The sequence below is a fragment of the Chrysemys picta genome, chromosome 2 (genome assembly GCF_011386835.1).
Source record: "Chrysemys picta bellii isolate R12L10 chromosome 2, ASM1138683v2, whole genome shotgun sequence".
Taxonomy (NCBI): Eukaryota; Metazoa; Chordata; order Testudines; family Emydidae; genus Chrysemys; species Chrysemys picta.
This window is the reverse complement of record NC_088792.1, coordinates 49,261,267-49,287,579: the sequence shown is the minus strand read 5'-3', so window position 1 is coordinate 49,287,579 and position 26,313 is coordinate 49,261,267. Positions and strand designations below refer to the sequence as shown.

The 26,313-nt window shown below is 41.3% G+C and overlaps 1 protein-coding gene across 3 annotated transcripts in view; it reads right to left on the bottom strand.

Annotated features, from left to right (window-relative positions):
* COL1A2 (collagen type I alpha 2 chain) overlaps positions 1 to 26,313 on the bottom strand; it is a 49,772-nt gene that overhangs the window by 5,511 nt on the left and 17,948 nt on the right. For all 3 annotated transcript variants that reach the window (XM_065586989.1, XM_042857108.1, XM_065586990.1), the window contains 31 exons: positions 25,884 to 25,937; positions 23,607 to 23,705; positions 23,460 to 23,504; positions 23,256 to 23,354; positions 22,608 to 22,661; positions 22,402 to 22,509; positions 21,428 to 21,481; positions 21,199 to 21,297; positions 19,739 to 19,792; positions 18,879 to 18,977; positions 17,992 to 18,045; positions 17,228 to 17,281; positions 17,034 to 17,087; positions 16,480 to 16,533; positions 15,743 to 15,787; positions 14,284 to 14,382; positions 13,128 to 13,235; positions 11,297 to 11,350; positions 9,360 to 9,413; positions 8,622 to 8,675; positions 8,458 to 8,511; positions 8,245 to 8,352; positions 7,765 to 7,818; positions 7,600 to 7,653; positions 6,316 to 6,477; positions 4,584 to 4,691; positions 3,327 to 3,434; positions 1,265 to 1,318; positions 1,051 to 1,158; positions 827 to 880; positions 361 to 468 (listed from right to left, as the gene is read on the bottom strand). In XM_065586989.1, the coding sequence (XP_065443061.1) occupies positions 361 to 468; positions 827 to 880; positions 1,051 to 1,158; positions 1,265 to 1,318; positions 3,327 to 3,434; positions 4,584 to 4,691; positions 6,316 to 6,477; positions 7,600 to 7,653; positions 7,765 to 7,818; positions 8,245 to 8,352; positions 8,458 to 8,511; positions 8,622 to 8,675; positions 9,360 to 9,413; positions 11,297 to 11,350; positions 13,128 to 13,235; positions 14,284 to 14,382; positions 15,743 to 15,787; positions 16,480 to 16,533; positions 17,034 to 17,087; positions 17,228 to 17,281; positions 17,992 to 18,045; positions 18,879 to 18,977; positions 19,739 to 19,792; positions 21,199 to 21,297; positions 21,428 to 21,481; positions 22,402 to 22,509; positions 22,608 to 22,661; positions 23,256 to 23,354; positions 23,460 to 23,504; positions 23,607 to 23,705; positions 25,884 to 25,937 (2,367 nt within the window). The remainder of the gene's footprint in view (positions 1 to 360; positions 469 to 826; positions 881 to 1,050; positions 1,159 to 1,264; positions 1,319 to 3,326; positions 3,435 to 4,583; positions 4,692 to 6,315; positions 6,478 to 7,599; positions 7,654 to 7,764; positions 7,819 to 8,244; positions 8,353 to 8,457; positions 8,512 to 8,621; positions 8,676 to 9,359; positions 9,414 to 11,296; positions 11,351 to 13,127; positions 13,236 to 14,283; positions 14,383 to 15,742; positions 15,788 to 16,479; positions 16,534 to 17,033; positions 17,088 to 17,227; positions 17,282 to 17,991; positions 18,046 to 18,878; positions 18,978 to 19,738; positions 19,793 to 21,198; positions 21,298 to 21,427; positions 21,482 to 22,401; positions 22,510 to 22,607; positions 22,662 to 23,255; positions 23,355 to 23,459; positions 23,505 to 23,606; positions 23,706 to 25,883; positions 25,938 to 26,313) is intronic.

The following is a 26,313-nucleotide window of genomic DNA, read 5'->3' as shown; positions in this document are numbered from 1 at the left end:
TTTTCTGTGATAAGGTATTACAACATTATAACAGAAATGGGAAAATATTGTATTATAATAAATGAATATGGTTTTAAATATCATGGCCACATTTCAAAACCAATCTCTAAAATTGTGTCTCGATGTTTCAAGTGGGCCGTATGACATTCATACGAATAGTTTTAGAAGCCTTTTAAAAAATTGATATTTTATGTGGATGGCAACAAACACTAAACTATCTAGGCATATTTCACAGCCTTTGAAAGATTTGCGGGGTGGTGTCAGCCTACAGAGTTGCACATATGAATCTTTATACATTGTGGTAATTTTATTTATTTCCGTTGTGCTCCCCATTCTAAATTATTACAAATGTTTACTCACAGCAAGACCGGGCAGACCCTGCAATCCATTGTGTCCCTTAAAACCAGGCATGCCTCTAGGTCCTTTATCACCTGGTACACCTTTCTCACCACGTGGGCCTTGTGGGCCCTGGAGAAGAAAAACACATCAAAAGAAAAAAAGAAACATAAAATGAAATGTTTTGAAAGCTTTTCTAGACATAGTTAGCCAACATGAAAATGAATCATGAGTAGTCTACAGTATGTCATATTCTCGTGAAACTTGCACACAGATTCTGTTAACACATGGCATCTGCTCAAGGGAGTGTGGATCAGTCCCAGGGGAGGGAGATACAGATCTAGCTTTGAACAATTCTAGGTATATAAATATTTTCAAATCCTAATACTCCTCTCAGGACTCTATCGCCAAAGATTGGTCCTTAATGAAACATACATTTTCATTTCTTACTTAAACATTTTTGCTGAGAGATTAAAAAGAAATTACATACAGCAAGACCTCTTGCACCAGCAGGACCAACAGGACCAGTAACACCAACGGGACCCTGAAACACGCACATAAAATACATGTAAGCTATAACATCATATTAATGGAAAAGCTCAGTGCCCTGTGTATCTACAAGGACATGTGAGCAGTAAGTGTTCCATGGTTAAGATCTGTTTTATGGACTAGCAAGTGTTTTAAGTAATATGAGAAATTAAAGTCTTATCTTACAGGTTCACCACGATTTCCAGGCTTTCCAGAAGGACCAACTGAACCATGAGGACCAGGAGCACCAGCAGCACCAGCAGGACCATTGCCGCCAGGATAACCACGCTCACCCTAAAGACAAGGGAAGGTGAGAGGAAGCAGACAGTGTATCAATACTGGCTTCTTATAAGGATCGACACATATCTTTCACAAGTATGAAAAAAAGGAGAAAGCTTACCTTGAAACCAGGAGCGCCATCACGGCCTGGAGGACCATCATTACCGGGATTGCCCTGTTAAAACAGCATAAGAAACCAGTCACCCTAATATCAACAGAGAGCTGTGCATCCCATTGCAGTTCCTTGTGAATATGAAACTTATCAGACATTAAAAAAAAAAAAAGACAGTACAAATCTTGACAAACAAAAACAACCAATCAACCAACCAAAGCCAAACTTCACATATTATATTTGCTACCTACTTTCTGGATGGATACTGACAGGTTGTACAATTTTATGTGCTGTATAAAGGCCATCCTCAAACATTTCAAATCTGTTCAAGTCGTATAAAAGACAGGATGGAATTCAAATATTTTAGAAGGCAGGGGCCAGATTCAGTAGAAGAAGAAAATTGTTTTTGACCTCCATCCTTTAAAATGATCTTTATATCAATACAGCAGTAGCCTTCACTTAACAGGCATCCTAGCAAAGGGCACTCTGCTTACTTGAAAAAAGTGCCAGTGGTGGGGCTGGCAAGGGAGTGGTGAAATCAATGTAATGCATTACACAGACTTCAAACAGTAGATTCATGGCCCAATTACTCTATTTGTGGTACTTCATTAGTGCCAACTCATGTTAGAAAGCATACATTTCTTCCTCTGTGACCATTTGGTTGACTTCAGCTGCTTCCCTGATGTTATGGACGTTTAACTAGTGTTCTCTTGATGTGAACATCACAGAGCATGGAATTGTTTTAAGAAATTCATGAAATAAAGTGAATGTTCTCTGATCATACTGTGATCCTGTGAGCATGTAATAATCTGAGGCATCGCTTAAACTTATCAATTAAGTTTAACCAATGTGTACCAATCGAGGGGATTATTCTACAGTTATAGGGGGAAGAATAACTTATTTATACTTTATTTTTACTCCCCAGAGGATTAGATTATGCATGGCTGCTGTATGGCTGGGCAAGATGCCTTCCTCACAGCATGGTTGGGCAAAGGGTTTCCTCTCTCAAGTATTCATTTCCCCCCCAGGGAAGGGGAAGAGGGCAGAGAGGAGGTAGAACAATAGCCCTCCCTTCCAGCTTGCAGAGCAAGGCCAGTACATCAGGGGGAGCAGATGGCTCCCCCCGCACTCTCTCTAGTGCACAAGAAGCAGCTTCAGCACTGATTGTGCCTCTCTTGTGCTCCTCCTGGACAGATGGCTTCATGTTATCCACTGCATAGAAGTGTGGCTTAAAAGCCATAATCTGCTCCTTAATGTTTTTAGACTGCATATATCTTTTCAGATTTTGAAACCCTTACCTTTTCTGGGCTCTTTCCTGTCAATTCAAGCACACAGGGAGATATTATGCAGTTAACTCCCATTGTTTCTCTGGTAGTGCTTAAAATATGCTAGGTGTTGTGCGATCATTAACAGCTTACATTCTGAAGGCTCGAGGTATGTGCTTAATTTCTGTCCCTTAACATTGGCTTTGAATTCAAAGGTAAGACTTTGTTTTTAGGATTATGTGTATTGCATTCCTCATTCAATGTTATTTTTACATTTCACTAACTCACTACAAGAGATACAAACCTGCAGAGGTGAATTATGTCTAAATGATGTTTGGCTTTGAGTACTTTAAAAATTATGGGATAACCAGCCTCCCAGATAAATTCTTCCTGCTAGGGCAGTCCTCTACCCCCAGGATAGATTATCTTTCTCAGCTTCTCTAATGGACTCTTATCTTCCTCCCACTCCTGAGTCCTTGATTTGACTTATATTGCCATAGTGCCCAGAAGCCCCAATCACGTTCGAGGCCCTATTCTGACACCATTCCTGCCCGGAAGAGCTTGCAGCATAGGAAGTGAGGGAAGCTGACTGCCTTCCCACTGTGACTTGGACGCACTGCTCCATCTAGGACCCCACTGATGTGGGGCCTGGATTCCCAAGGATCCTGCTTTAATATTCCCCTAAAACTCTGTAGGATGTAATTTTGCTAGCAGAACTTTCTCCAGCAATGTCCTGTTTTTTCACATATGTTTCCCATTATTCTCAACTACCTCCCTTCCCCAAAACGATATAAAATGTAGCTTACATCACGGCCAGCTTCACCAGGGGAACCGTTTATACCAGGAGCACCCGAGGGTCCAGAGGGACCACGTGAACCGGGAGGACCGGCAATACCAGCAGGTCCTGTCTCACCCTAGCAAGGGAAAAAGAGTAGGACATCTTATTGCATTTCACATACTGGCTTTATCGAGTAACACTTTTCTGAATATTTATTTCTGCCCATGAACTGCACCCATAGAAGAAATATCTCTTTAAGGAATTCCAGAAGTAAAACAGAATTTGGAGAAACTAACATATGCATCTGATTACAAAAAAGCCATCTTCTTTACTTCGTGCTTTGTGCCTTCTCCCTTCCCCAGCCAATGTGGGAAACAAAAGCTTTATAGTGAAAGATTAATATTACACATCCTGGAACAGGTTTTCAAAAGGGGAAGTGTTGAGGGTTAGCTATAAATGCATGCCTAATCGATGTCCTCATTTCCAGACACAAATAAGGTGGTTACAGTTGAAAATGGCTGTTGAAATGCCCAACAGGACACGCACAATATCCGTGTGTGTGTGTGTGAGTGTGTGTGTGATTGTGGTAATTTGACATGCGAGTTAGACACAAAGTTGCAACTGGATTTTTGCATGCGGTCCTAGACTGCTGCCATTTGGAAAATCTTGGCATATGCTTGAAAACCTGTCTCTCCCCCAAACAGAAGCTGGTCCAATAAAAGATATTACCTCACCCACCTTGTCTCTCTAAGATCTTGATGAAGGCAAATTTTTGACATGAGCATCTGTGTGTCATCTAAAGAACATTTTAATTCATAAGTGTATAACTGACTTGATTTAGCCCATGGGATACAAAGTAAAAGAGAACCTCATTAATGGACATTAATGACAGAGAGATCCATTACCAATTACTGTGCATTGCAATTAATGGGAAAGTAAACACACAAAATTAAAAAGAACAGGGGATAAGGCATACCAAAATGTAAGAAGGGATTTTTTGGGGGGTGCAAAGTAAGGGATGGGATGTACAGATTAGCATATTAGTCAGAATTAGTGAGGTTCTACTATACTTTAAATCCCAAATCTCAGAAGAAGTCTTACTGTGTCTTTGAAGCAAGCATTAAATATAGTGAGCCACTCTTTGATCTCACACCAATTTTAAATTGTTCTGACTCCACTGATCAGAATCTGGTTCTATATATCCTAGACTAAATGTTAAAGAAAATGTCAATTTTATCTCTGAAGTTGGCTGATAAAAGTAATATAACGGATGTCATGGACTCACATTTCCTCCAGAAATGCCAGGAAGACCACGTTCTCCCCGAGAGCCAGGCAGACCAAGGATACCAGGAGCACCAAGAAAACCCTGAGGTCCTGAGGTACCAGGAGGACCCTGAGGAAGGAGGAAGAGAACATTGAATGTTATGGTCCTCGTGAATAGAAAAAGGAGCTTTGCAGTGGCATTGCAAATCTGAATGGATTTTTTTACCAACACTAAATTTTTGCAATTTGATTTGATCCCATAATTGCACCAAGTGCTTTCAGAGGAATCTCACTACATAGTTTTCAGCAATAATTCCCATACAAGAGATGTTAGACATTCTGTATTTTGCATTACATTTCAAAGTTAAAGTCTCTAATAAATATAGTTGCTCAAAATTCTTCCAACAAAAATATTTTCCAATGAAAAGTTTTGTTGGTGAAAAATTTGTTTTTCTCCATGTTCTGCTGAGCCCTTGTAATATCCCATGCCTTTGGCATGCCACAGAGGGAGGGCTGTGCATAAAGAATGTGATATTTTTCAGTACAGTGATAGGATAAAACTATTTAATGAGATGCTATAGTACAAAAACTGATCCTCTAATCTTTGGAAGGATTTAAAGATACCAATGTGAACATACACTCTGCTGTTGAGGGTCCTTTGCTGTACTCTTCTATTTTGCTGAAATTGTGAAGGGGTGAGCTAGTTTGGTCCAAGAATAGCCAGCTAGGGTCCATATTCATTTATGCCTATGCAATGTGAGTGTAAAATGTTATTAAGTCAGGTGCAAATGACTATGCTGGGTGTAAAGTAGTGGGGAATCAGGCCTATTAACTCCATTATCCAATATTTCCAATACAGAATTAGATTTTCTTGTTCAGAAATGTTCTACAAAGATTTACACTGGATATTAGGGGGAAAATTTTAAGTGTGATGCATAAAGATTTAACTACACAGCTTTCATTAGCATTATTGTCAGTTGCATGCACAAATCATATGTGTGGCACAACAGAATTAACTGTTTGCTGTAAATAAAATAAATCATGGAAAGAATAACTGATTAGAGAAGTAGACAGTGATAACCCAAGGTAGCCTATACTTTAGGACCTCAAAATATCATTTTGGCCTTAGCAGGGCTAGTAATTCTGAGAGTGCAAATTGAAGAGCGCTGATCAATTTTGTTGTTGTTGTACAATTTTAAACCTACAGTTTAGATCACTTAGACCTCCATCCACTTATTAGGGATTCTGATGCATAAGTGACCTGAAATTGTCTAAAACATACAATTACAAATTCCTTCCTTAGCATCATATTTGGTCTTTTATTGTGTGGAAAAGCAGCATGCTTGCCCCACAGTTTAATAGCAGAAAGCCAAATTCTGCCACCCTTACTCAGACCGAATAGTATGTTCCCTGCAAATAGCCCCACTGCTCTCAGAAGGGTGTTCTCAGACTAATATGCGACTCAGCAGGAGTAAAGGCAGCAGAAACTGACTCAGAGAGCTTACAACACACTTTGCCCTTCACAGCCCCAATTCAACTAAGCACTTAAGCATATACTTCACTTCAAGCATGTGATTAAGTCTCATTGACTTCAGTGGGATTTAGGGACATACTCAGAGGGAAGCATGAGTTTACATACTTTGCCAGATGGGGCTAAAAGAGAAAACTGCCGAAGCACAAGACCTGTACTGGAATTTGTAATATTTACATTAAAAGCAACATTTAGGAATGAGAAGAGATGTTGTATGACTTACAACTGCACCAGGCTCTCCAGATGGACCTTTCTCTCCAGCGAAACCAGCTGGGCCAACGGTACCTTGTTCACCAGGACGACCAACTGGACCAGTATCACCACGTGGGCCTCTAGGACCGTCTTTGCCAGATTGGCCAGGAGGACCAGGGGGACCAGTGATACCCTAGGATTAGATATAAGCATTAGTTCACTATCCTGCAGAGACAGAGATTATTTATCATTTCTTAATGAAAAAAAAAGGCACTCAGCAACAGTTTAGAGATTTAGGGCCAGATCCTCAAAGGTATTTAGTGGGATCTAACTTCCATTAGAAAGTTAGAAGTTCCAACTTCTCCCTCCCTTACTTACCATGTATATCTGAAATCAATGGAACTACCCAAGGAGCAGTGTGAATAAGAGTGGTACAATTTGGCTCAGAATAAACTATAGTTTTGGTTCTGTGCCTACTGGCTGTAATTATTAACATTATTGTAATCAATTTTATAATAGGGTATTTTCTTCTTCCAGTCTGGCTGGACTCTTTATAGCAGCTTTTAGCTCTGTCAGACATGCGGTGATATCCAACATAATTAAATACAGGAATGTCAGACAAGGAAAAAAAAGGTCTTTTTCAAATGAATAGAAGCACCTTCATGATGAATGTGCCAGCCTTTGCATGTGTCATTAGATTACATACTGGATTTTAAAGAAATTTTTTTTCCACCCAAAGCTTAAGGGTCCACATTTTCAAAAGGAACTAGTGATTTTGGGTCCCTTCATTTTGGGTGCTCAATTTAGGGCACTTTAAAGAGGGCAGAATTTCAGTTTTGAAAATGTGGGTAAAAAGTGACTTTCTGCCACTCTTTCCCAAGCTGAGGACTGCCTTACCCTAGGAACATTCTCACTGAAGTTAATGGAACTGCTCCCAGAGTAAGTTACTACTCAGTGTGAAGACAGGTGGCAGAAACTAGCACAAAAGACACAATTTACAAAGGTATTTAGGCACCTAGAAATGCAGACAGATGCCTAGTGGGATTTTCAAAAGTGCCTAGGCACCTAACTCCCAATGGCGGAGGTTTTGAAATTCCCACTAGGCACCCATCTGCAACTGTATGAACCTGAGCACGTTTAAACACCTGGTGCTAAGTAATTAAGGGCCTGTCTCTGATCTTAGTTACACCTGTGTAATTCAGGATTAACTCCTCTCACGTCAATGATTTATATAGATGGAACTGAGATTGGGATTTGTCCATAATGTGGTTCAGCCTGTCTGTCATCTGACAAACTACTTTCACCAATTACTTACCGCAGGGCCGGGAGGACCAGTTCTGCCAGCTGCTCCAGGGAAACCAGTCATGCCCTACAAATAAAAATCAAGGGGAAGGTGAGGGCTGAATCATTGGAAGGTGAATCATTGAACGATGATTCAAAGTCAAGAGAAAATGGATGTGTAAGAAGCTTAAAGACTTACAGGAGGACCAGCGTCACCGCGACCACCAGCGGGACCTGCAGCACCAATGGGACCCTACATGCGAGGAGGAGAAAGGGAAAACGATGAATAAAAACCTTTATCACAACTATTAAAATTTGTTAACAAGAAACTTGACTGAAGGTGTATTGATGATCTCAGGTCTTCTTAGTAACCTGGACACATTTATGATTTTGCTTTTAACTCGAAGTTTCAGTGTTTTGAATCAAGATCAGAGTCATTGGAGGCAAGGGAATTCATTTGAGTTTCCCAAATAAACTGATGACAAAGTTCTCACAAACTCTTGCAAACCAAAATCACCACCTTTCTCACAGCTTAAAACTTTAGTTTTGAAACTGTGAAACTTGGAGAGAAACAAACAAAACAAAACTGTTTAAAGTTCAAAGCCTACTTGCCAGCTGTACTGGCTGCATAGTTTAATCAAGGGTCAGTGTATTTTAATAGTAAATTTAGTTTACTTACTGCTGGTCCACTATTGCCAGCTGGGCCAATAGCACCCTGTGGACCAAGTTCACCCTTAGGTCCTTTCTGACCCCGCTCGCCTTTAGCACCAGTTTGGCCAGCGGCGCCCTAAAAACACAGAGAGGAATAAAAAAATGTTTAAAATATATTTTAAAGGAACACAACAACAGAATGTTGCAGCGTTTGACAGTGAATCATACACTTGGTACTTACCGGAGGTCCAGCAAATCCGTTAGGGCCAGCAGGACCACTCTCACCACGTTCACCCTAGAGTGAGATAAGAAATACCCAGGAATAAAGCTGTCAGCACTCAAGAGTAGTTGTTTTCTGAATGTATCATTTTTGCATCTGGAAATGTTCTCTAAGTTGCTACTTACAGGAGCACCACGAGCACCAGCAGGGCCAGCAGAGCCAGCAGGACCAGATTCACCCTAAAATATACCAAAGAACATTTTCACTATGATGTGCCATTGGCAATCACACTGCCTACAATCTGAATGGGGATGTACTCTAGATAATATGGCCTTCTCTTTGATTAATGGGGGAATTATGTACTCATCTCCCCTATGCCTGCAGGTGAGAAGAGATCACCATATTACTCTTCATCAGAAATACTCCAGTTTTCACCTATTTAATGCTACTGAGTTGCATTTTTCGCATGTTTTTTGGACATTTCCTGAAATTATCACCCAGGATTAAATGCCGGTGTATTTCAAAACAATGATGAGCTGATACGTGTTCCTCTATCACCCCTGCCTTCTCCCCGCCCCACCCCACCAGAATGCTAAGTGTGCAATCAGAAAGGCAGGGCCCAATCCAGAACCTTCTTTATGTTTGGGCCCACTATACTCCTACAACTCTTCCTACCCTGACCCGTTTGCCTAGGGCAGAGCAGTGCTGTGGCAATCCTTCTTCACTTGCCAAGAAGGTTTTATAGCCTCTGGTAGCCCTCCCAATATGGGCAGTATATGAAAGATTTAGAACGTCTATTTACAACGCTAGCTAGAATGGAATTTCTTTTTATTCTAAACAGAGACTGGTTATGTTTTCCCCTGCAGCCTTTAAATGTTCATGCAAAAGTTACATTGGTAACAAAAAAGCAAACGGAGACATACCCGATCACCAGGGCCACCAGCAGGGCCAGGGGATCCAACAGCACCAGGAATACCCTAAAGAGCAAGACAGAAACATGGCATGATTTCTGGTTACATACATTCCCTCAAGCAAGAGTGGCCATTCTCTCTGCTCCACTGCCTTTCCTTTCTGTTCTTCCTTCTGGAGACAGCAGTGTGACAATGTTATTTTATTAGCTTGAATTTATATGATGCAAAATTGGGAGGAAAAAATGTTTCATTACTCCCTTCCTCCCAGAGTACAAGTTCCCAGGTGGACTGTGAGCATCCCAAAGCCTCTTTGAGCATTCGCATTAAAATGAGCGCCTTCTTTAAAAAACTAATGTGCCTTTGCGGTACAAGAGATCTTCAATTAGAACAAATGAAAAACGAGCTCACTGTTACCTCACTGTTTCTGCCATTGATCTACACTCATAACTCTCACTGACTTTTGTTGGAGTCCACACACTGAACAATTGCAGGGCTGGCCCCTTAATTTGTATACCCCTTTTCCACTTCATCTAATGTATAAAGGATATATAGGGTCTGATCCTGGAACCTTACTTGATTAGACCCATTGACTTCAATGAAAGACTTACTTGGCTCACATGAGTTTTACTCCTGTGATTCATGGGTTTGCAGTTTCGGGCCCATATAGTGTGAATATTTGTAACTAAAGGGTAATATCACATTGCATAACTGTCTGAGTAAAGCAAGGCCCTATACTCAGCTCGACGGCATTTGTCTGTATGCAACGAGATAACTCAAAAACACAGCATCCAACCAATTTTGAAAGTTTAGGGGGTATTCTAGACATCAGTGGGCAGAACGCTATTGATTTTTGTGAAAATCAGAAAAGCGGATGGTATCTGGTTAACAGAACCATCCGCTTCAGTCAGGTCTGTAATTGTCTATAGATCAAAAAAAACCACCACCAACAACAACAACAAAAAATCAGTTGTTGGCAGCCATCAACACTTTCCAACACCGTCTCAGCCCTGTCCATCTTCCCAATGCAGTTTAAACACCCTGAATGACTTATCACCAGGCAGAAAGAACAGAAATACTAATGGTGCTGGTGACGGGGGAAGGGAGGAATGGGGGGCACACAGAGCCCAGGCATGGGGGAAAGGAGTGGTAGAATTGCAGGGAGTCTTGAAATAGAGGGGGATAGGAGGCTGGCACACAGGGAGCTTGTGGGAGGTTGGAATGGAGGGATGCAAGGAGTCCCTGGGGTGTTCAAGGAGCTCAGCCAATGGAAACAATGAAGTGTGAGATCCTCGAGTTCATTAATGCAAAACATTTAGTGTCTTGAGACATCTCTGGTTCCCTTCCACTAGAGAAAGCTGGGACTCCGGATTAATCCTTCTTAGTATTACTCAATAAAGTTATTATTTTGCTTTGCTGGTGTATTTTAAAGCTTTTCTTTAAAATATGGAGAGATGAAGTCTAAACACCATTTTGTAGTTGACTAGGGCCGGCTCCAGGTTTTCTGCCGCCCCAAGCGGCGGAAAAAAAAAAAAAGCCGATCGGCGGCACTTCGGCGGCAGCTCAATCACGCCGCTCCATTCTTCAGTGGCAGCTCGGTGGTGGATCCTTCACTCCCTCTCTTCCTCTTTGGCGGCACTTCGGCGGCAGCTCAATCAGAAAGAGAGGGACTGAGGGACCCGTCGCCGAATTCCTGCCGATGACCCAGACGGGCTGCCCCAACAGCGGACGGAGTGCCGCCCCTTTGTATTGGCTGCCCCAAGCACCTGCTTCCTTAGCTGGTGCCTGGAGCCGGCCCTGTTGTTGACTGTGCAAAAGACCTGAACAGATCTTAGACTCCAGGAAAGGCTTGAACATGCTCCTGTAAATCTTGTTCATTCCCCTTCAACAGAAGCATTTCTGAAGTGTCCGGAGCTAAATTCAGTGATAATAGAATGACTTGATATACTCACCCGAGAGCCATCTCTTCCTGTTGCCCCAGCTTCGCCTCTGGAGCCTGGTAAACCCTGGAAACAGGAAAAAACAAACAAACCCCACCACGTTATATTGTTAATGAAGGCCAGAGACAAAAAGAGATCTAAACTCTCTATTCTAACTGCATCATCATGGTGCCCATTCAATTCTTATTCATACATGGAGACATAATTCCTTCCTTCTTTAGGTGCAGTTATTGTATGTGTATCTTGAGTGCAGAAGGAAATCTTCATTTTGGGGCACATTCTCTTTTTAACATGCAGACTGAAATCTGACTCTCCTGAATGAGAGTTTAATAGCAAATGCATTGCTCAGTGTGCCATTGCTTGTGCTAAGCAGTGAGTTGTGGAGTGACGTTGCAGAGGAAGAGGAATGACATAGGGCCACCCCAAAAAGCACAAAAGAAAGGTTAAAAGAGTTGCAAGCTCAGTTCCCCTTCTCCCAACATGGAAATCCTGCTCCATAGCCATAGACCTTCCTCCCAGGCCACAGCGTGTTTGAATGGGATTAAGGATTCAGTTACAAATTACAATCTGTGAAAAAGTTGAGGGGCTTGCTACTGATCTCAATCTGGCTTGCACCAATGTGAGATATGAATCAGGCTGCTCCCTCCCCCTTTTCCTTTGGACCATAAAAACAGTATGTACAAATTCTCCTGGGAATCCGCATTATACTTTATGCTTAGAGCAGGAAAAATAATTGTTGAACACAATGGGAGCATATAGATGGTTACATAGTGAACGAGGGTCACAAGAAGGATAGTCATTGGCCATCTCTGTAGCCTCAAGGAATCAGAATACGATTCAGCCCTAATTGTTCTTCTCAAATATGTACTATTGCTTTGCATTGATCCACATGGCAGCTACCTAGATACTGTATCTTATAAAGAGTGTCAGGCAATTCCAGGCCTCATCCCTTTTTGACTGCATCTTTAGCTGAATGCCTTTTGATTCCTTTAGTCAAAACAAATGAAGCAATACTGCCAACCTCAGGCTTAGAGGTCATTCACTAGATTTCATACTCTCACACCCCGAGAAAGGCTTTGGTTGCTGAGATATTTCTCTGATTCTCCTTGGATACCTAGATTACTCAAACACTTAGGCACTTCACATTGAAAGTATCTGACAAAATGATACTAGATTTTGCAATTCATCATTGAGTTTTATACACAGTAGGAATATGAATGGGGTGAGTTGCTCAGGCAGACTGAAGGGCATTCCTAATTCCAAAATTAAAATCAGAGTTTCTTAATCCATTTCCCAAGAATAAAATTGTGAATGGATCAGCCAGATGAAGGAAAATACCGTGCCGTAAGTATGAAACTGCCAACGTGTATTCGTTCTACATTTGCTAACTATATGTTATAAATATTACAGGTCCTGTAACTAATGCTCAGCCCTCAACGAATTGTAACAAAGTAGGCGGAGCCCTTTTTACATAGCTCCATTCTGACTGTAATTAGTACTCACTGAAGACAAGTTTAATATATCTCGCAGTAAACTCATGGGGCCCAGTCCTGAAAAGTGATAAGTGACCACTACTCCTACTGATTACCAAGGGTAGTCAAGGGTGCCGGCATCAGAGAGGAGGCTTTCAGAACCTCACAAGATCATGACTTTGTTGAGAAAATAGCCCATTTACTCATGTGCTAGTGGTGGGTTTCTCTGAAATACAGTTTCACATAACTTTTCAGCTTTGGTGAAAGTTATATTCAGGTGACCTCTATGTTCAATTGTTTTAAAACAGTCCCCCCTTCTCCCCTGCAACCTGTGCACATGTGTTTCAGTTGCAATGAAACTGGTGACTTACCTTTTCACCTTTGCCTCCTGGGACACCAACAATACCTCTCTCGCCTGGGATTCCACCAGAGCCGGCTGGGCCTGGACCACCAGGGGCACCAGCATTGCCAGGTTCACCCTAGCAGTAACAAGGGAACATGTAAGAAAGGAATGATTTGTTCTGTAAGGGTCTCAGCAAAATTATCTTAGCATTGAATTCCCCATCTTTCTTCTAATTTTTGAAAGGTCTGACTCAATAAATCATTCTTATCTTCAAATAGTCCACCTCAAATTTTAGAAGATTTTTTTAAATTTATCCCTGTGGTAAATGGGTGCAACTTCATTGCTTTCAATAGAGTTCCCTGAAGGCAGTGGAGTAGTGCTTGTTCACTCCACGGCTGAATTTTGCTTCAGGTGAACAGCCTGATCTTCCAAAACAACAGTAATCTTCCATTTTGTCCAGGAACCTGCCCCCCTTTCCTGCGTCACCCCAATTTTCTACTAGAGGAAAGGCCCAAATCAGAACCATTTCCCTGACTCTTTAGAATCTGGAGGTCTTGACAGAATGGAGGTTGGATTCCAAACTCAACACTACTGATGAGATTTTGCAAAGATAAGACAATGCCTGGCTTTCCTTGTTTCTCTGTGACTTTAGCCGTGATCCCCAGTCACTAAATGATGCTCTTGCTTCCAGTTTTTGCAACTTGATCAGTGGGTCAAGTGAAACTTAAGCACCACATTCACCCGGGCTTCAACCAGGCTTTTGTTTTTGTGGGGGCAGTTTTGTGTCAGCTCATAATTGGGCTCACACGTTGCCACAGATATCAGTAATTAAGATATAGAAATGTAGGTGCTAATGTTTGCATTGATGAAAGTTTGGCACAAAGAGTCAGGCACAGTATAAATCCAGTTCAAAAGAGGCGAATGGAACACTTAGCTAACATAAATTGTATCAGTGATTCCTAGCTGGAATCCCACTCCCATCCAATGTGAAGGGAAAATGTTCAGTGCATAACAAACTAGTACATACTAGGCCTCAATGGAGCTTTGCCATTTGACACCACCTGAGGATCTGGCCCATTGTCTCAGGGATATATGTAGGCAATTGTCATCAGCATCAAGTGGAGTTATGCACTTGATCATCAAGGTTTCAGTAGTCATAGCAGTAGCAGTTTGCAAAGGCTTACCTTGTTACCATCAGGGCCTGGTGGGCCAGTTGCACCACGGCTTCCCATGGAACCTACAGGACCAGCAGCGCCGCTTTCACCTGGAGCGCCACGTTCACCCTGAAAGAAACAGGTTGGTTTGAGTTGTCCTTTATAAACCAGAGCCATTAAAGGGTTGGTTGATTGCACCAAACTCTTTATTTGATGTGAAAAAAAATTACATTGGCATTCACATCGTGTAAAATATATTCCATGTAGCCTTTCTAAAGGGCCTGGTTTTCCAAGACCTTGCACCTTGTGCAGTCACTTATACCTGTGCAAACTGGGTGCAAAATGCAAACACACCAGAATGGCAGTTTTACACCCACTTTGTATAAAGTGGTATAAAAGACTTCACTAGGCACTAGAGAATCTGGTCCATAGTTTTTGACACATACCTACCAATATAAAACCCCAAAAGCTTTTAATTGAGAGAGATTGCCAGTTAAAATACAAATATTTTCTAAGCACCAAATTCTGCCTTTGGACAGGGTGCACACAACTTCTCTTAACAATATCCATGTGCACAATTGTGAACTGATGCCCCACAGGCAATTTGGGGTAGGATTAGGATTCTAATGGGGGTCCACCCATATGGAGCAGCTCTCAGGATTAGGGCCATCGCAATTATCAACAAGCATCTTTATTGTCTGTTTTAATTCAGTAATGCTCATTATCAGCCCTAAGAACATTAAGTGTTTATATATACAGTTTTTAAAAGGAAAAAAGGCATCTCCCCGTTTCTAAGTGTTTTGAAGCCAACCAGATAGTTTTCTGATAAGCAGTTTAGGGACAACATAAATAAAATGTAAATTATGTCTCCCAATCAGAGCTTTTCCTTCATGGCAGGAGAACATAACTGCCATGAACTCTTTGCTTCTGCTAGTAGCCATATGGTCAAATTTTGAAAAGCAACTAGTTAAACAGGTGTTTTAAAGAACCAATGTCCAAAGCCAGAGCAGCCGTCTATGCCCACCACAGAAGTATAGTGTTTTGTCTACTTCGGAGCATGAGCAGCGGGATTCTGCATTACTTTATGCAATGCAGAGAAGCCTCTGCAGCATCTCTTTACACTATCATGCTGGGGTTGGAGGTAAGGTAGGTTTGGAAGTGACTAGGTGTGTTGGGCGGGGCGGGGGTCATGGCTAGTAGTTTAGTGCACAACATACCTAATCCATAGCACAAAGAAATCTATTGTTTTCACTGTGCTTTGGACCAGACCTTCTATGCATATGCAGAGATCAAACATGACATGGGAGGGAGCAGCAGGCCATCCCCATTATTTTCCCACTACATAGGAGGATTAGCAGGCCCTGATGCATGCACTGGGGCTGAGAATTCTCATTCCTCCTGAGTTTATCAAGTCTTATTAGAAATGTACATAAATAAAGAAAACTTTATCAAGACAGAGTTTGAAAATGTACTATGAAGAGTAACTTACTCTTAGGCCAGCAGGACCGGGGAGGCCAAATTCACCTGGAATACCCTAGACAAAAGAGAAACATGGGTTAAGCTGATTTCTAAAGCAGGCTTGTCACGATTGCTGTGGTCTTACATTTGTTTTTTTAAATACTAGTTAGAAATACTTTTCAGTGCAAAGGTGGGTGAGGATGAAAGGGCGCAGATACCCTTTCCTCCCCAAACATGCAGCCAAACAGTATCCCATGGCACTGGCAGGTCTAGCTTTCAAACTTATGCAGACCCTGGAGGCCTGCTTCACCATTGAGTTACCCCAATTTTATGTCCATGTAATTCAGTAGATTTTAATGGAATTACACTGGCATAAAACTAGAATAATGCCAGAGGAACAGCAGACACTGAAGTTTTGGAATGGAAATTTTCTGTCAAATAATTTCCATTTATTGTCTATTTTTAAAGATATTCAACCTGGAATACATAGTGTAAATCAGATCAGGCTTGAAATGTCATAGCAGGGTTTGGCTTTGTTCATACTAGAACTCTGAAATAAGAAATACTCCTCAATTGCTAAGTGAGCCTCTTGATTTGTTGCTGCATTTAATAATGAATTAGATAGAAACTTTGCATACAATATGGAACACTTTTCATTTTGGTAAATGGAGGATCTAAACTAGACTTAGTTTTTCTTCACCTTATGTATGAGTTTAATCACAGCACATCAACCGCCACTACTTGCAAACTACTGCTTGTGTTACTCACTCTGTCGCCTGGTTTACCAGCTTCACCAGCAGGGCCTGAGGGGCCTGGGAGACCCTAAATGAAAAGAAATACACATATGAATAAAGTTATTACCTGAAATACTGAATGCATTTCAGACTGTTACGGAAGAGCCTACACATCTTACAGTAAAGCAGCAGTAAGAGGCCAAGTTTAGAACGTGAAAGAACAAGGGACATGTTTTGCTTTCAGGGCCTGACTTAAAGCCCACTGAAAGACTTCAGATGATTTCAGTGGGCTTTTGATCAGGTCCTAAGCTATAAGAACAATTATGTAGTCCTACTGCATGGGAGTAAATATCTGGGCCCAAATATTTTTGACATTTATTCATACATTGAGTGTTTTGCTCAGTTACACTGAAGAAGTCTAAATATTTGAGATTTCAGCTGGCTATATAGAGATCTACTAAGAAAGTTCTGAATGGGCGAAGGTGAGCTTACAAAGAACGGGAGAGTTAAATATTAACTATAGTGTTTGCTACTACGAATGATAAAATATATGGGATAAAGATATTTGGCAAATGAATATTTACTTACTTGGAAGCCAGGGGGGCCAGCTGGACCTTGTTCACCTTTTGCACCAGGATTTCCCTAGAAGGAATTAGAAAGAAAAATGCTTAACTAGGATCTGGAAATACAAGAGAAGGTTTTTCATATTGGAAGCCCTGTAATTTAACATTAAACCAAGAACGTTCTGCAACTAGATTTATGATGTAGAAGCTGTTACTTACCGCAATACCAGGGGGACCTTGAGCACCATTGTTGCCATCAGGACCAGGAGCACCCTAAACACAGTATTGGAGAAAGATTTGATGACTCATTTATAAATCCCAGCTTTCCTGTCTTTCTGAATTCTGTTCTGAAAGTATAGGGCCATAACACCTTATTTTGTACCTGCAACTGGTCTAGTTAATAAGAGTCTTTATCCTGCTCAGATTTCTATCCATTTGTGTTTAATAGCTGCATTGTAAGCAGATAGCAAAAGTGCTCACAATTGCATTGTGGGATGGCTATGGTTCTAGAACTAACGAAATCATGGGGTCAAATTCATCCCTGGTGAAACTTCCTTCAGTGAAGTTATATGAATGAATTTGATCCATCAGCCTTAGAAAAAGAAAAGAGTTCTTGATGGCAGGATGTGGATGATAAGCAATACCTTCCACTGGAGATTTAGTAAATCTCATAAATAATATGAAGAAAACAGGATTTGAGGGATAAATTGGAAATGAATAAGCTTTCCTTTTCAGAACTGATTTATATAGGAAGGGATCTGATGTATGGGGCAAACCAAGCAGAGTAATTCACATTTAACATTAGTCCAATGTGTACTGATAGAAGGTTAGACACATGTTTACAGAGTGTTCTCCTATTTCATCAGTTATTCTTTGGTTCACTTGCACAAACTAATGCTATCTTCTCTTTGCGGGGGCCTTGAATATATGTTATTGCTCTCCTACCTCCTATCTATATGTTACTAGATAAAATATACACATACCCGTGAGCCAGCAACACCAACATTGCCTCTGTCACCAGGTTTGCCAGGTTCACCCTATAGTAAATGCGGGGGGGAAGGGGAAGGGAGGGAGAAACACAAACAAATTAAACAAGTCAGCATTTTGGAAACAGTTAAAATGCCAATCAAAGATTGTTATTTTCCATGCCACAAAATCTATTATCATGTTCCTTTATCCCTATATTTTCAAACCTTTTCACTGGATAGTTGAAGAGGTAGGAGAAAACATCTATATAATAGAAATAATTACCTCGTCCTTTTTTTCAAATCCCCATCCATCTATATTGGCAGGGCTCAGTTCTGCTCTCTGAGATGCTGTACATGGTGGCTTTCACTAGACAACACCATAAATCCGGGGGTTTGAGTGCAAAAATTACCTATCACACCTACGGGATTGATCCAAAACTCACTAAAGTCAACGGGAGTATTTCTGCTGGCTTCAATGGGCTTTAGATCAGACTGTATATATTCAGGCATATTCAGAAAGCTTTTGAAGGGCCAGACCCTGCAGTTCCTCTATAGTTGAAATGCATACGGAGGACCAAAGTTTGTAGAACAATTAAATATAGAGATCAGCACTAAAATGAACATATATTGTAATATGCACTTAATCTGATAACAGCCTTAAACATTTTCTACTGGTTTGTTGAAAAAATATTGTTTCTATTTTGGGTTACTGCACAAATTAGTAGAGAGACAAAAATGTCCTGATAGCATTAAGTATACTATATTCAATAAATATGCTCAATAAATAACAATGTAAATGGCATGCAAGCAGATTCAAGTGCTTAACTATAATTATTATGAAGATAACTCTCTACCAAGAAGTAGGCTCACAGTGATATAAAGCTCTGCTCTATTGTACTTACATTGGGACCTTTTGGTCCAGGGAATCCAATGTTGCCAGGCTCGCCTCTTGCACCAGCTGGACCAGTTGGGCCAACTCTACCATCGGCACCAGGGAAACCCTAGAAAAATCAATCAGACTTTTGAATGCCTATTTTTTAATCGCTGGCCCATGGTTCAGTTTCTTTCTGTGATGTAAAGAAAAGAGAGTTACTTGTATGGGGAAACAGCAAACACCCAGGGCTAGTCTACACTACCTGCCCGGATTGGCGGGTAGAAATCGATCTCTCGGGGATCGATTTATCGCGTCTCATCTAGACGGATAAATCGATCCCCGAATCGATGCGCTTACTCCCACCTCATCAGGAGGAGTAAGCGCCGTCGACGGGGGAGCTGCGGCGGTCAATTTGCCACCGTCCTCACAGCGGGGTAAGTCGAATAGGATACGCCAAATTCAGCTATGCTATTCGCGTAGCTGAATCTGCATATCTTAAATCGACCCCTCCCCAGTGTAGACCTAGCCCTAGTGTATATGGTTTACTTTTAAAAATTGGAGAGCATATCTGAATATACAGTCACTTTCAGTACATGTTTTCTCCTTTCTGCGACAATGGTAATCATATTTTTATTGTTACTTCACTTTTCAGGATTATGGGCCTGATCCAAAAGCCATGGAAAGACTCCCATTGACCTCCCTGGATTTTGGATCAGTCTCTTGAGCAATAAAATAAATAACTGTAATGGATACTTTAAAATAGATCTCACTGACTTTAAACATAGTTGTGCTAAAGCTGAGCAATGTGATTTCAGCTTCCTAAATATAGCTATTAGTGGTGTTTTAATATATATTTGGAAAATATAATGAAAAGAAAAGAATACTTACAACGGGACCTTCCTTGCCAGCAGGGCCTGGGTTACCAGGTTGACCTGGAAGACCCTAAAACAGAAAGGTTTTATTGTCATGAAATTCATTCAGATCATAAAAAAACAAACAAACAAAAAAACAACAACCCCCTCCCAGCTTTTTCTATATACTATCTAAATAAGTTGCAGTAAATAAGTCTTTATATTCTATTGTTTGCACCAAAAACACATTAAACCAGAATTCAATAATATATTCCCACACAGATTGAAAACAGTCATTTTAATTCCATATACTGTATTTTATAATATGTGTGCCACTTGGTTAAACTCATTTAGGCCCTAATCCTGCAAACATTTACAAATTTAAAGGTAAGTATGTGCATAAGTGTTTGAAGAATTGGGGGCTAATGGTTTATACATTCATTAGAAAGCTGACGGAGACAAATTTTACAGAGGGTGAATTGGAGAGAATAAAACCAATGCCATGAAGGCAGTGACAGACTAGGGCCAGATCCTGCACCACTGAACTTAATGGGAGTTTTGCTACTGACTTTAATGGGAGCAGTATAGAGTTCTAGATAACCTATCAACTCGTGAATTTATGGACAAGATTTATTGTTCTTTCAGTTAACATGACTAACAACATGGGCCAATGTGGCTTAGAGAAAACTGTAACAGACACACAAATTTGAACTATGATCATAATTACCACATTGTATAAGTAATAATTAAGGCTAAGATTTTGTCATGGTTATTTTTAGTATAAATTATGTACAGTATAAGTCATGGGCAATAAACAAAAATTCACGGAAGCCGTGACCTGTCTGTGACTTTTGCTGCTGGAGCTCCATAGTGTCTCCTGCCACTATGGTGGCTGAGAACTGGGTTCCCTCTCTTCCCTCCCTCCCATGCGTATGAGGCTGTCGTCTGTCACTGGAACCCTGAGGAAGGCCCCCTGAAGAGGTTGTCGGGGACCTGAGGAGGCTGTCACCCATCGCTGGAACCCTGCTGGGGCCACTCTGGCTGCCAGCTCCAGTCCCATGGCCCCAGGGGCTGAAGCAGAAAATGTCCCTGAGGTCTCTGGAAGTCACGGATTCCGTATTCCGTGACATAAACGTAGCCTTAGTAATAATCAGTGGAATCACCTTTGGGACAGGGACCATCTCTTTGTGTTTGTACAGTGCCTAGCACAATGGGGTCCTGGTCCATGATTGGGGCCCTTAGTTGCTACCAAGATAGCACTATATAATAATAATAATTAATTTCATTAAATGTTTTGATGCTGTTTAATCATTTTGTTGAAGAAAGCACTCATAATACCAAGAGATCTGTATAATGACAGGCTGATGGAAATTTGCCAGTTATCCTCTGTGATAATGGACAAAAATATCCTCTCATTTTTGAATAGTTTTCTCCCACAAAATGTAAGTCATTTCCCTTTTTGCAATTCTCCAGCAAAGCTACTGAGTTCAGACTTACTCTTGGACCAAGGAGGCCAGGCTCACCAGGGCGACCAGAATCACCGCTAGGACCCCTAGCACCAGCGGGACCAGGAGCACCGCGGCTTCCAGCAGGTCCCTACCAAAAGAAAAAAAAAAATAATTAAAACCGAGGCAGAGATAATTAGCCATAAGTATCATTCATGTATATAACTAAAGAAATCCTGCATTACACTGCTTGACTAGAAGTAAATTGTATAAAAACTCACCATACCACCAGCTCTGCCATCAGATCCAGGGAGACCACGAGACCCAGGAACGCCCTACGAATAACAAACACAAAACAGATTAAGAATGGAAAAGAGATTAAGTCACTTGCTAAGGCAGAGTTTGCTAAAGCTCAGAATACAAACCAGAACTGCTGGTATCTCAGATGAGTCTGAATCTGAGCACCCTCAATTGTGGGGAAATCTGGATTCCAAACTTTGTGTTTTCCCAGAGCTCTAATGGGTTGAACCAGGACTTTTGGTCTGAGCACTCTCAGTGTTTGGTAAAATTCAACTCTGGATCTGGGGCCAGATTTTGGGGATGATCCTCTAATCTGATTCATGCAGGTGGGCCCTTGCACCCGTGCAGAGCCTTACTGACTCCTGGCATGTTCCACATGAGTACAAGGAACTGCCCATGCAGCTCAGATTGCAATATCGGGGCCTTTCTGTCTATAGCCAATCTGAAACACTTGTGGGATTAGCATTCCCTTTTCTTTCCTCTCCGGGTGAGCATCAGATCCTATGAGGGGCTGAGTGCCTCCTGGCCTCGCTCCCCTCCAGCTGGAGGTGCTATCAGCACCTTGTCAGAGATACTCCCAGCCTGGCAGGATCGAGTCCCTTGCTTTCGATTACATTTATGTGTATCAATGTGTTTTTAAAGGGCTAAGTGCATTTATGGGGCTCTAAAAACAATAAATATTTAACAAACAACAATAATTGAAACCAACTATAAACATATACTTTGAGGACAAGCATAATTTGCAGCATTAATATGTACTATGCGAAAATGGCTCAGATCACTGGATACAATATCTGTTCAATGGGCACATTCCAAGGGGGCTAGACTTAGCCGGAATAGTACGGATAGCAGCATTAATGACTCTTCATTTCTTTATTTGTATTTGTCGTTCTAGCTTTGCTGTGTCATTTCCTTTCTTTTTTGCTTATGGCTGAAATGTGCAAGGAGAACCTACTCTTAGACCTGCTGGACCAGGAGGGCCGGTAGCACCAGCTTCACCAGTAGAGCCTCTCTTGCCTTCCTCACCATTTGGACCAGCGGGACCCGGTGCACCAGCAGCACCCTGTTTTAATGTGAATAGAGAAAAAGATCAGAATCTTATGCAACAAGCTACAGTAAAATCCATTCACTGAAACACGTTTCATGTGCTACCATACTCACAGGTTCACCCTTGTTACCAGTTTCTCCCTTGGATCCAGCAGGGCCAGGCTCACCCTAGAGTCAAGCAAAGAGGTCACAGAATTAAACACCTTAAAAAAATACTTCCTTCCACCTGTGCAAGCTTTCTATGCAGCAAAGAACTATTCAATAATGTAATGGGGGTTTCCTGCATCGTTCTATTTTGATAGACAATCAGGGGCCATTCCTGGTATGTGTCTGATGGATGTTTTTGGTTTAACACACATGGAACAATTCATAGAAAACAATATGTTAAAAGATCATTTAAAATAACCTCAATTGACCTAAAGCATTCAGGGCCTGCTGCTCAGTTATACCAGCCGAGGGCCTGGCACTAAGACTGTTGTTGGATCTTTCTGCCTTACACAAGTTTGGATAGCATTAGTGTGCAAGAACTACTGAGCTTTATGGTCATCACACTGTAAGGATGTGCAACACATGAATTCTTAAGTCACAACAAGCCAAGAGGTGGCAAAACATGGAAGTGAGCTGCTATGTGTAACTTGAAATGCCTTGGAAAGAAAAACTAAAATGTTTGTCACTAAAGATAAAATATATCCAGCAGGTTTTACAAGTGTGGATACTTTGGCCATTATAAAATAGAGATATACTATAGACTATGCCACTTACAGCAAGTCCTCTAGCACCAGCTGCACCAGCTGGGCCAGCAGGTCCAGGAATACCACGAGGACCAGGCAAACCAGGAGCACCAGCAACACCAGGAAGACCCTGTTAAGCAAAAAAGAAAGAACGTAACAATCTCATTATCTTCTTTGTCACTTTAATTGAAACATGCTTTCTGAAGCAACTCAGCTTGAATTTAGAGATACTTACAGCTGCGCCTTTAGCACCAGCAATGCCATTAGCACCAGGGTTGCCCTAATAAAAAAGACAAAAGGTATTGGTTAATATAATCTTCTGCTTACTCCCCCGAGCTCCAAGAATTCACATTTGCTGATAGCAAGATTGAAGCTAACTTACTGGAGGGCCAACGGGGCCAGAAGCACCAGGAAGTCCAGGCTCACCTCTTGGACCAGCAGGACCACTGGGACCGACAGCACCAGCAGCTCCAATATCCCCCTATTTGAGAAAATGGTATCAGACCTTTCATTTACAAGAACAGTGCAGTAGATATGCCACAGCATGGTACCTTTCAGTATACACTATTAATACCACTGCAACCTGAGATTAATAATAAATGTCAGCATTTGTTATTGCTGTGTGAGATATGAAGAAACTGAGGCTATGTCTACACTATGAGCTGCGGTGTGATTCCCCAAGTCGTGTACATGTACTCGATGAAAGCTAGCGTCAGTATAACTAGCACTGTAGCCATGGTAGCACGAGTAGTGGCAGCAAAGGCATGGCTGAGCCGTGCAAAATACATACCCACTGATGTTAGGTGGGTGGGTGTGCACTCAGCACTGCTCAGCTGTGCCTCCATTGCCTCTACCCATGCTACCGCAGCTACACTGCTATTTATACTTGTGCTAGCTCAACATGAGTGTACGTACACGATCTGGGGAATCACACTCCTAGGTCACGGTGTAGACATAGCCTTTTTACCTGTTTTCAGAGGCACTGAGCCTTGGAAGCCTATGTAGCTCCCATGGAAGTCAGTGGCTTTCATGGGAGCTGTGGGTCCCCAGCACCCCTGAAAAATCAGACCATATATTATTATCCAAGATCACACAGCAAGTCAATTATGGAACTGTTCTGCAAATAATGACACAAGGTGCAGGGCAACCGTGAATTGGTCTCAAAGTGCCTCCAGGCAAGGGATGTCCAATTTAATTTTTTTGCATCTGAACTTATAATAAGCTACTGGCAGGGTATCAATTACACCTTTTTATGGGATCTTACCCTTTTTTTTTCAATGGTACATCAGAGTTAGAGGCTATCTTAGCTGAGACAGAATCTTTAAAACTCAGCCCTTGGACCCATAATTGTTCTGATTATTTATGTATTCATAAACTGACTGCACAAACTCTCTGCTGTTACTGGATACACTCTGGGTAAGGTTTTCTTTGGTTTCTAAAGCTATTGCCTGCATGCGTTCTCATCTTCAATACAGAGTTTCAGTTTGTAAAGACTAAGGATCCCAGCAAACAATTCTCCATCATTCTGATCTAAATATGAATCAAGATAGATTTGTCTGCTGGCACATGTAATCTTTGTGGGAAGCACATCTGTATTAAGGAGGAGGGTAGCACCAGCAAACTATTCTAGCTTATTCAAAATCAGTGTAGCCCTTGGCCTCTTGGCAAGTTGTCAATACAGCTCCCAAATGGGGCATAACTTGACTCGCTGGCCTAAATCCTGCCATTCTTTCTCCATCAAAAAATCCCATTTTATTTAATGGGAGTTTTAACTCAATAAGAACTCCAAGATCTGACATACAGGAAATGGATTATCTAACCTATAATCTGCAATGGGGACAAGTTATTTACTTGAGGGTTAAAGTGAAGCTATAATTATTTTTAATTGTAGATTCTTCATAGTAATTTTTGGAACTCAGGAAATAAGGAGCCTGATTCTCCACCAACCTGCACCTTGTGTAGTTTCTGATACCTGTGACAAGTGGGTGTAAAATGCTACCACGCTGATTTGGCATGTTTCACCTCCACTTGTCACAGGTATACATAACTGCACAAGGTGTGAAGTAGTGATGAACCAGGCTCTATATCGCCATAAGTGTCTTTATCTGTTCATTTCTTAGTTTCAGATTTAATCTAATCTATTATTAACTATAGAGGAAATCCTGCTCTCAGGTCCAAAGTATGAGGCTCTTACTGGCATTTCTTCTATAGATTATTCTGCATTCATTCTGCTCCGAGAAGTTCAGTTTACATCAATGCCAATGCGGCAATCAGTTTGAGTGCTGAATATGGAACAGATTTGTACCAAAGAGCCCTCAGCTGGACTTTACAATCCTGTATGCAACCAACATGTTTTATGTAATCCTTTTGGGCACATGCTCCCTATGATCATTTGGGGCAAACATTCCCTGTGATTATTTAGGAAAAAAGAAATTAAAATAGTCTAGCTGTGCGGAAAAGCTGCCATATTTCAAAATATTGTTACTTATGTATATATGTAATAATATTTCCAAAAGACTGTAAGGGTTTTTCCTCATTCTGATCTGTAACAATAATGTTTGGTTTGAAAGCACTGCAGTGTCAGATGTGAGTGCACATTTTGCTGTGCATAAGAATTAGATGGTACATTTCACCTTCCTCTAAAAGAAGATATTCATACCTTGGCACCAGGAGCACCTGGGAAACCTGGAGGACCAGCAGCACCAATGGGGCCCTACAAAATGAAAGAGACAAAGTGTTTAGAGAGATTACTGAAAACACAGGCACCTTAGTTGCTGAAATAAATATATGGCAAAATACAAATCTGATCAATTGTATCTGAATCTCAGAAGTGACAAGATCAGCTTTCTATAAACAATTAGAAATAGGTTTGATGCTGAATAATATTTGCATTGTGGGTTAAGACTTTATAAATGAGGGAAGACTCCTGTCTAAGAACCAAAACACATGACCAGGGCAGGAAAGTACAGGATGGGCAGAGGCAGCCATCTGCTAGTGCCAGGCAGGATGACTCACAGCAAACTACCACAACAAACAAAGGGGGAGCATGTTATTCTGGCCAGGAGCAGTGCACCAGCTACTCCTTGCTG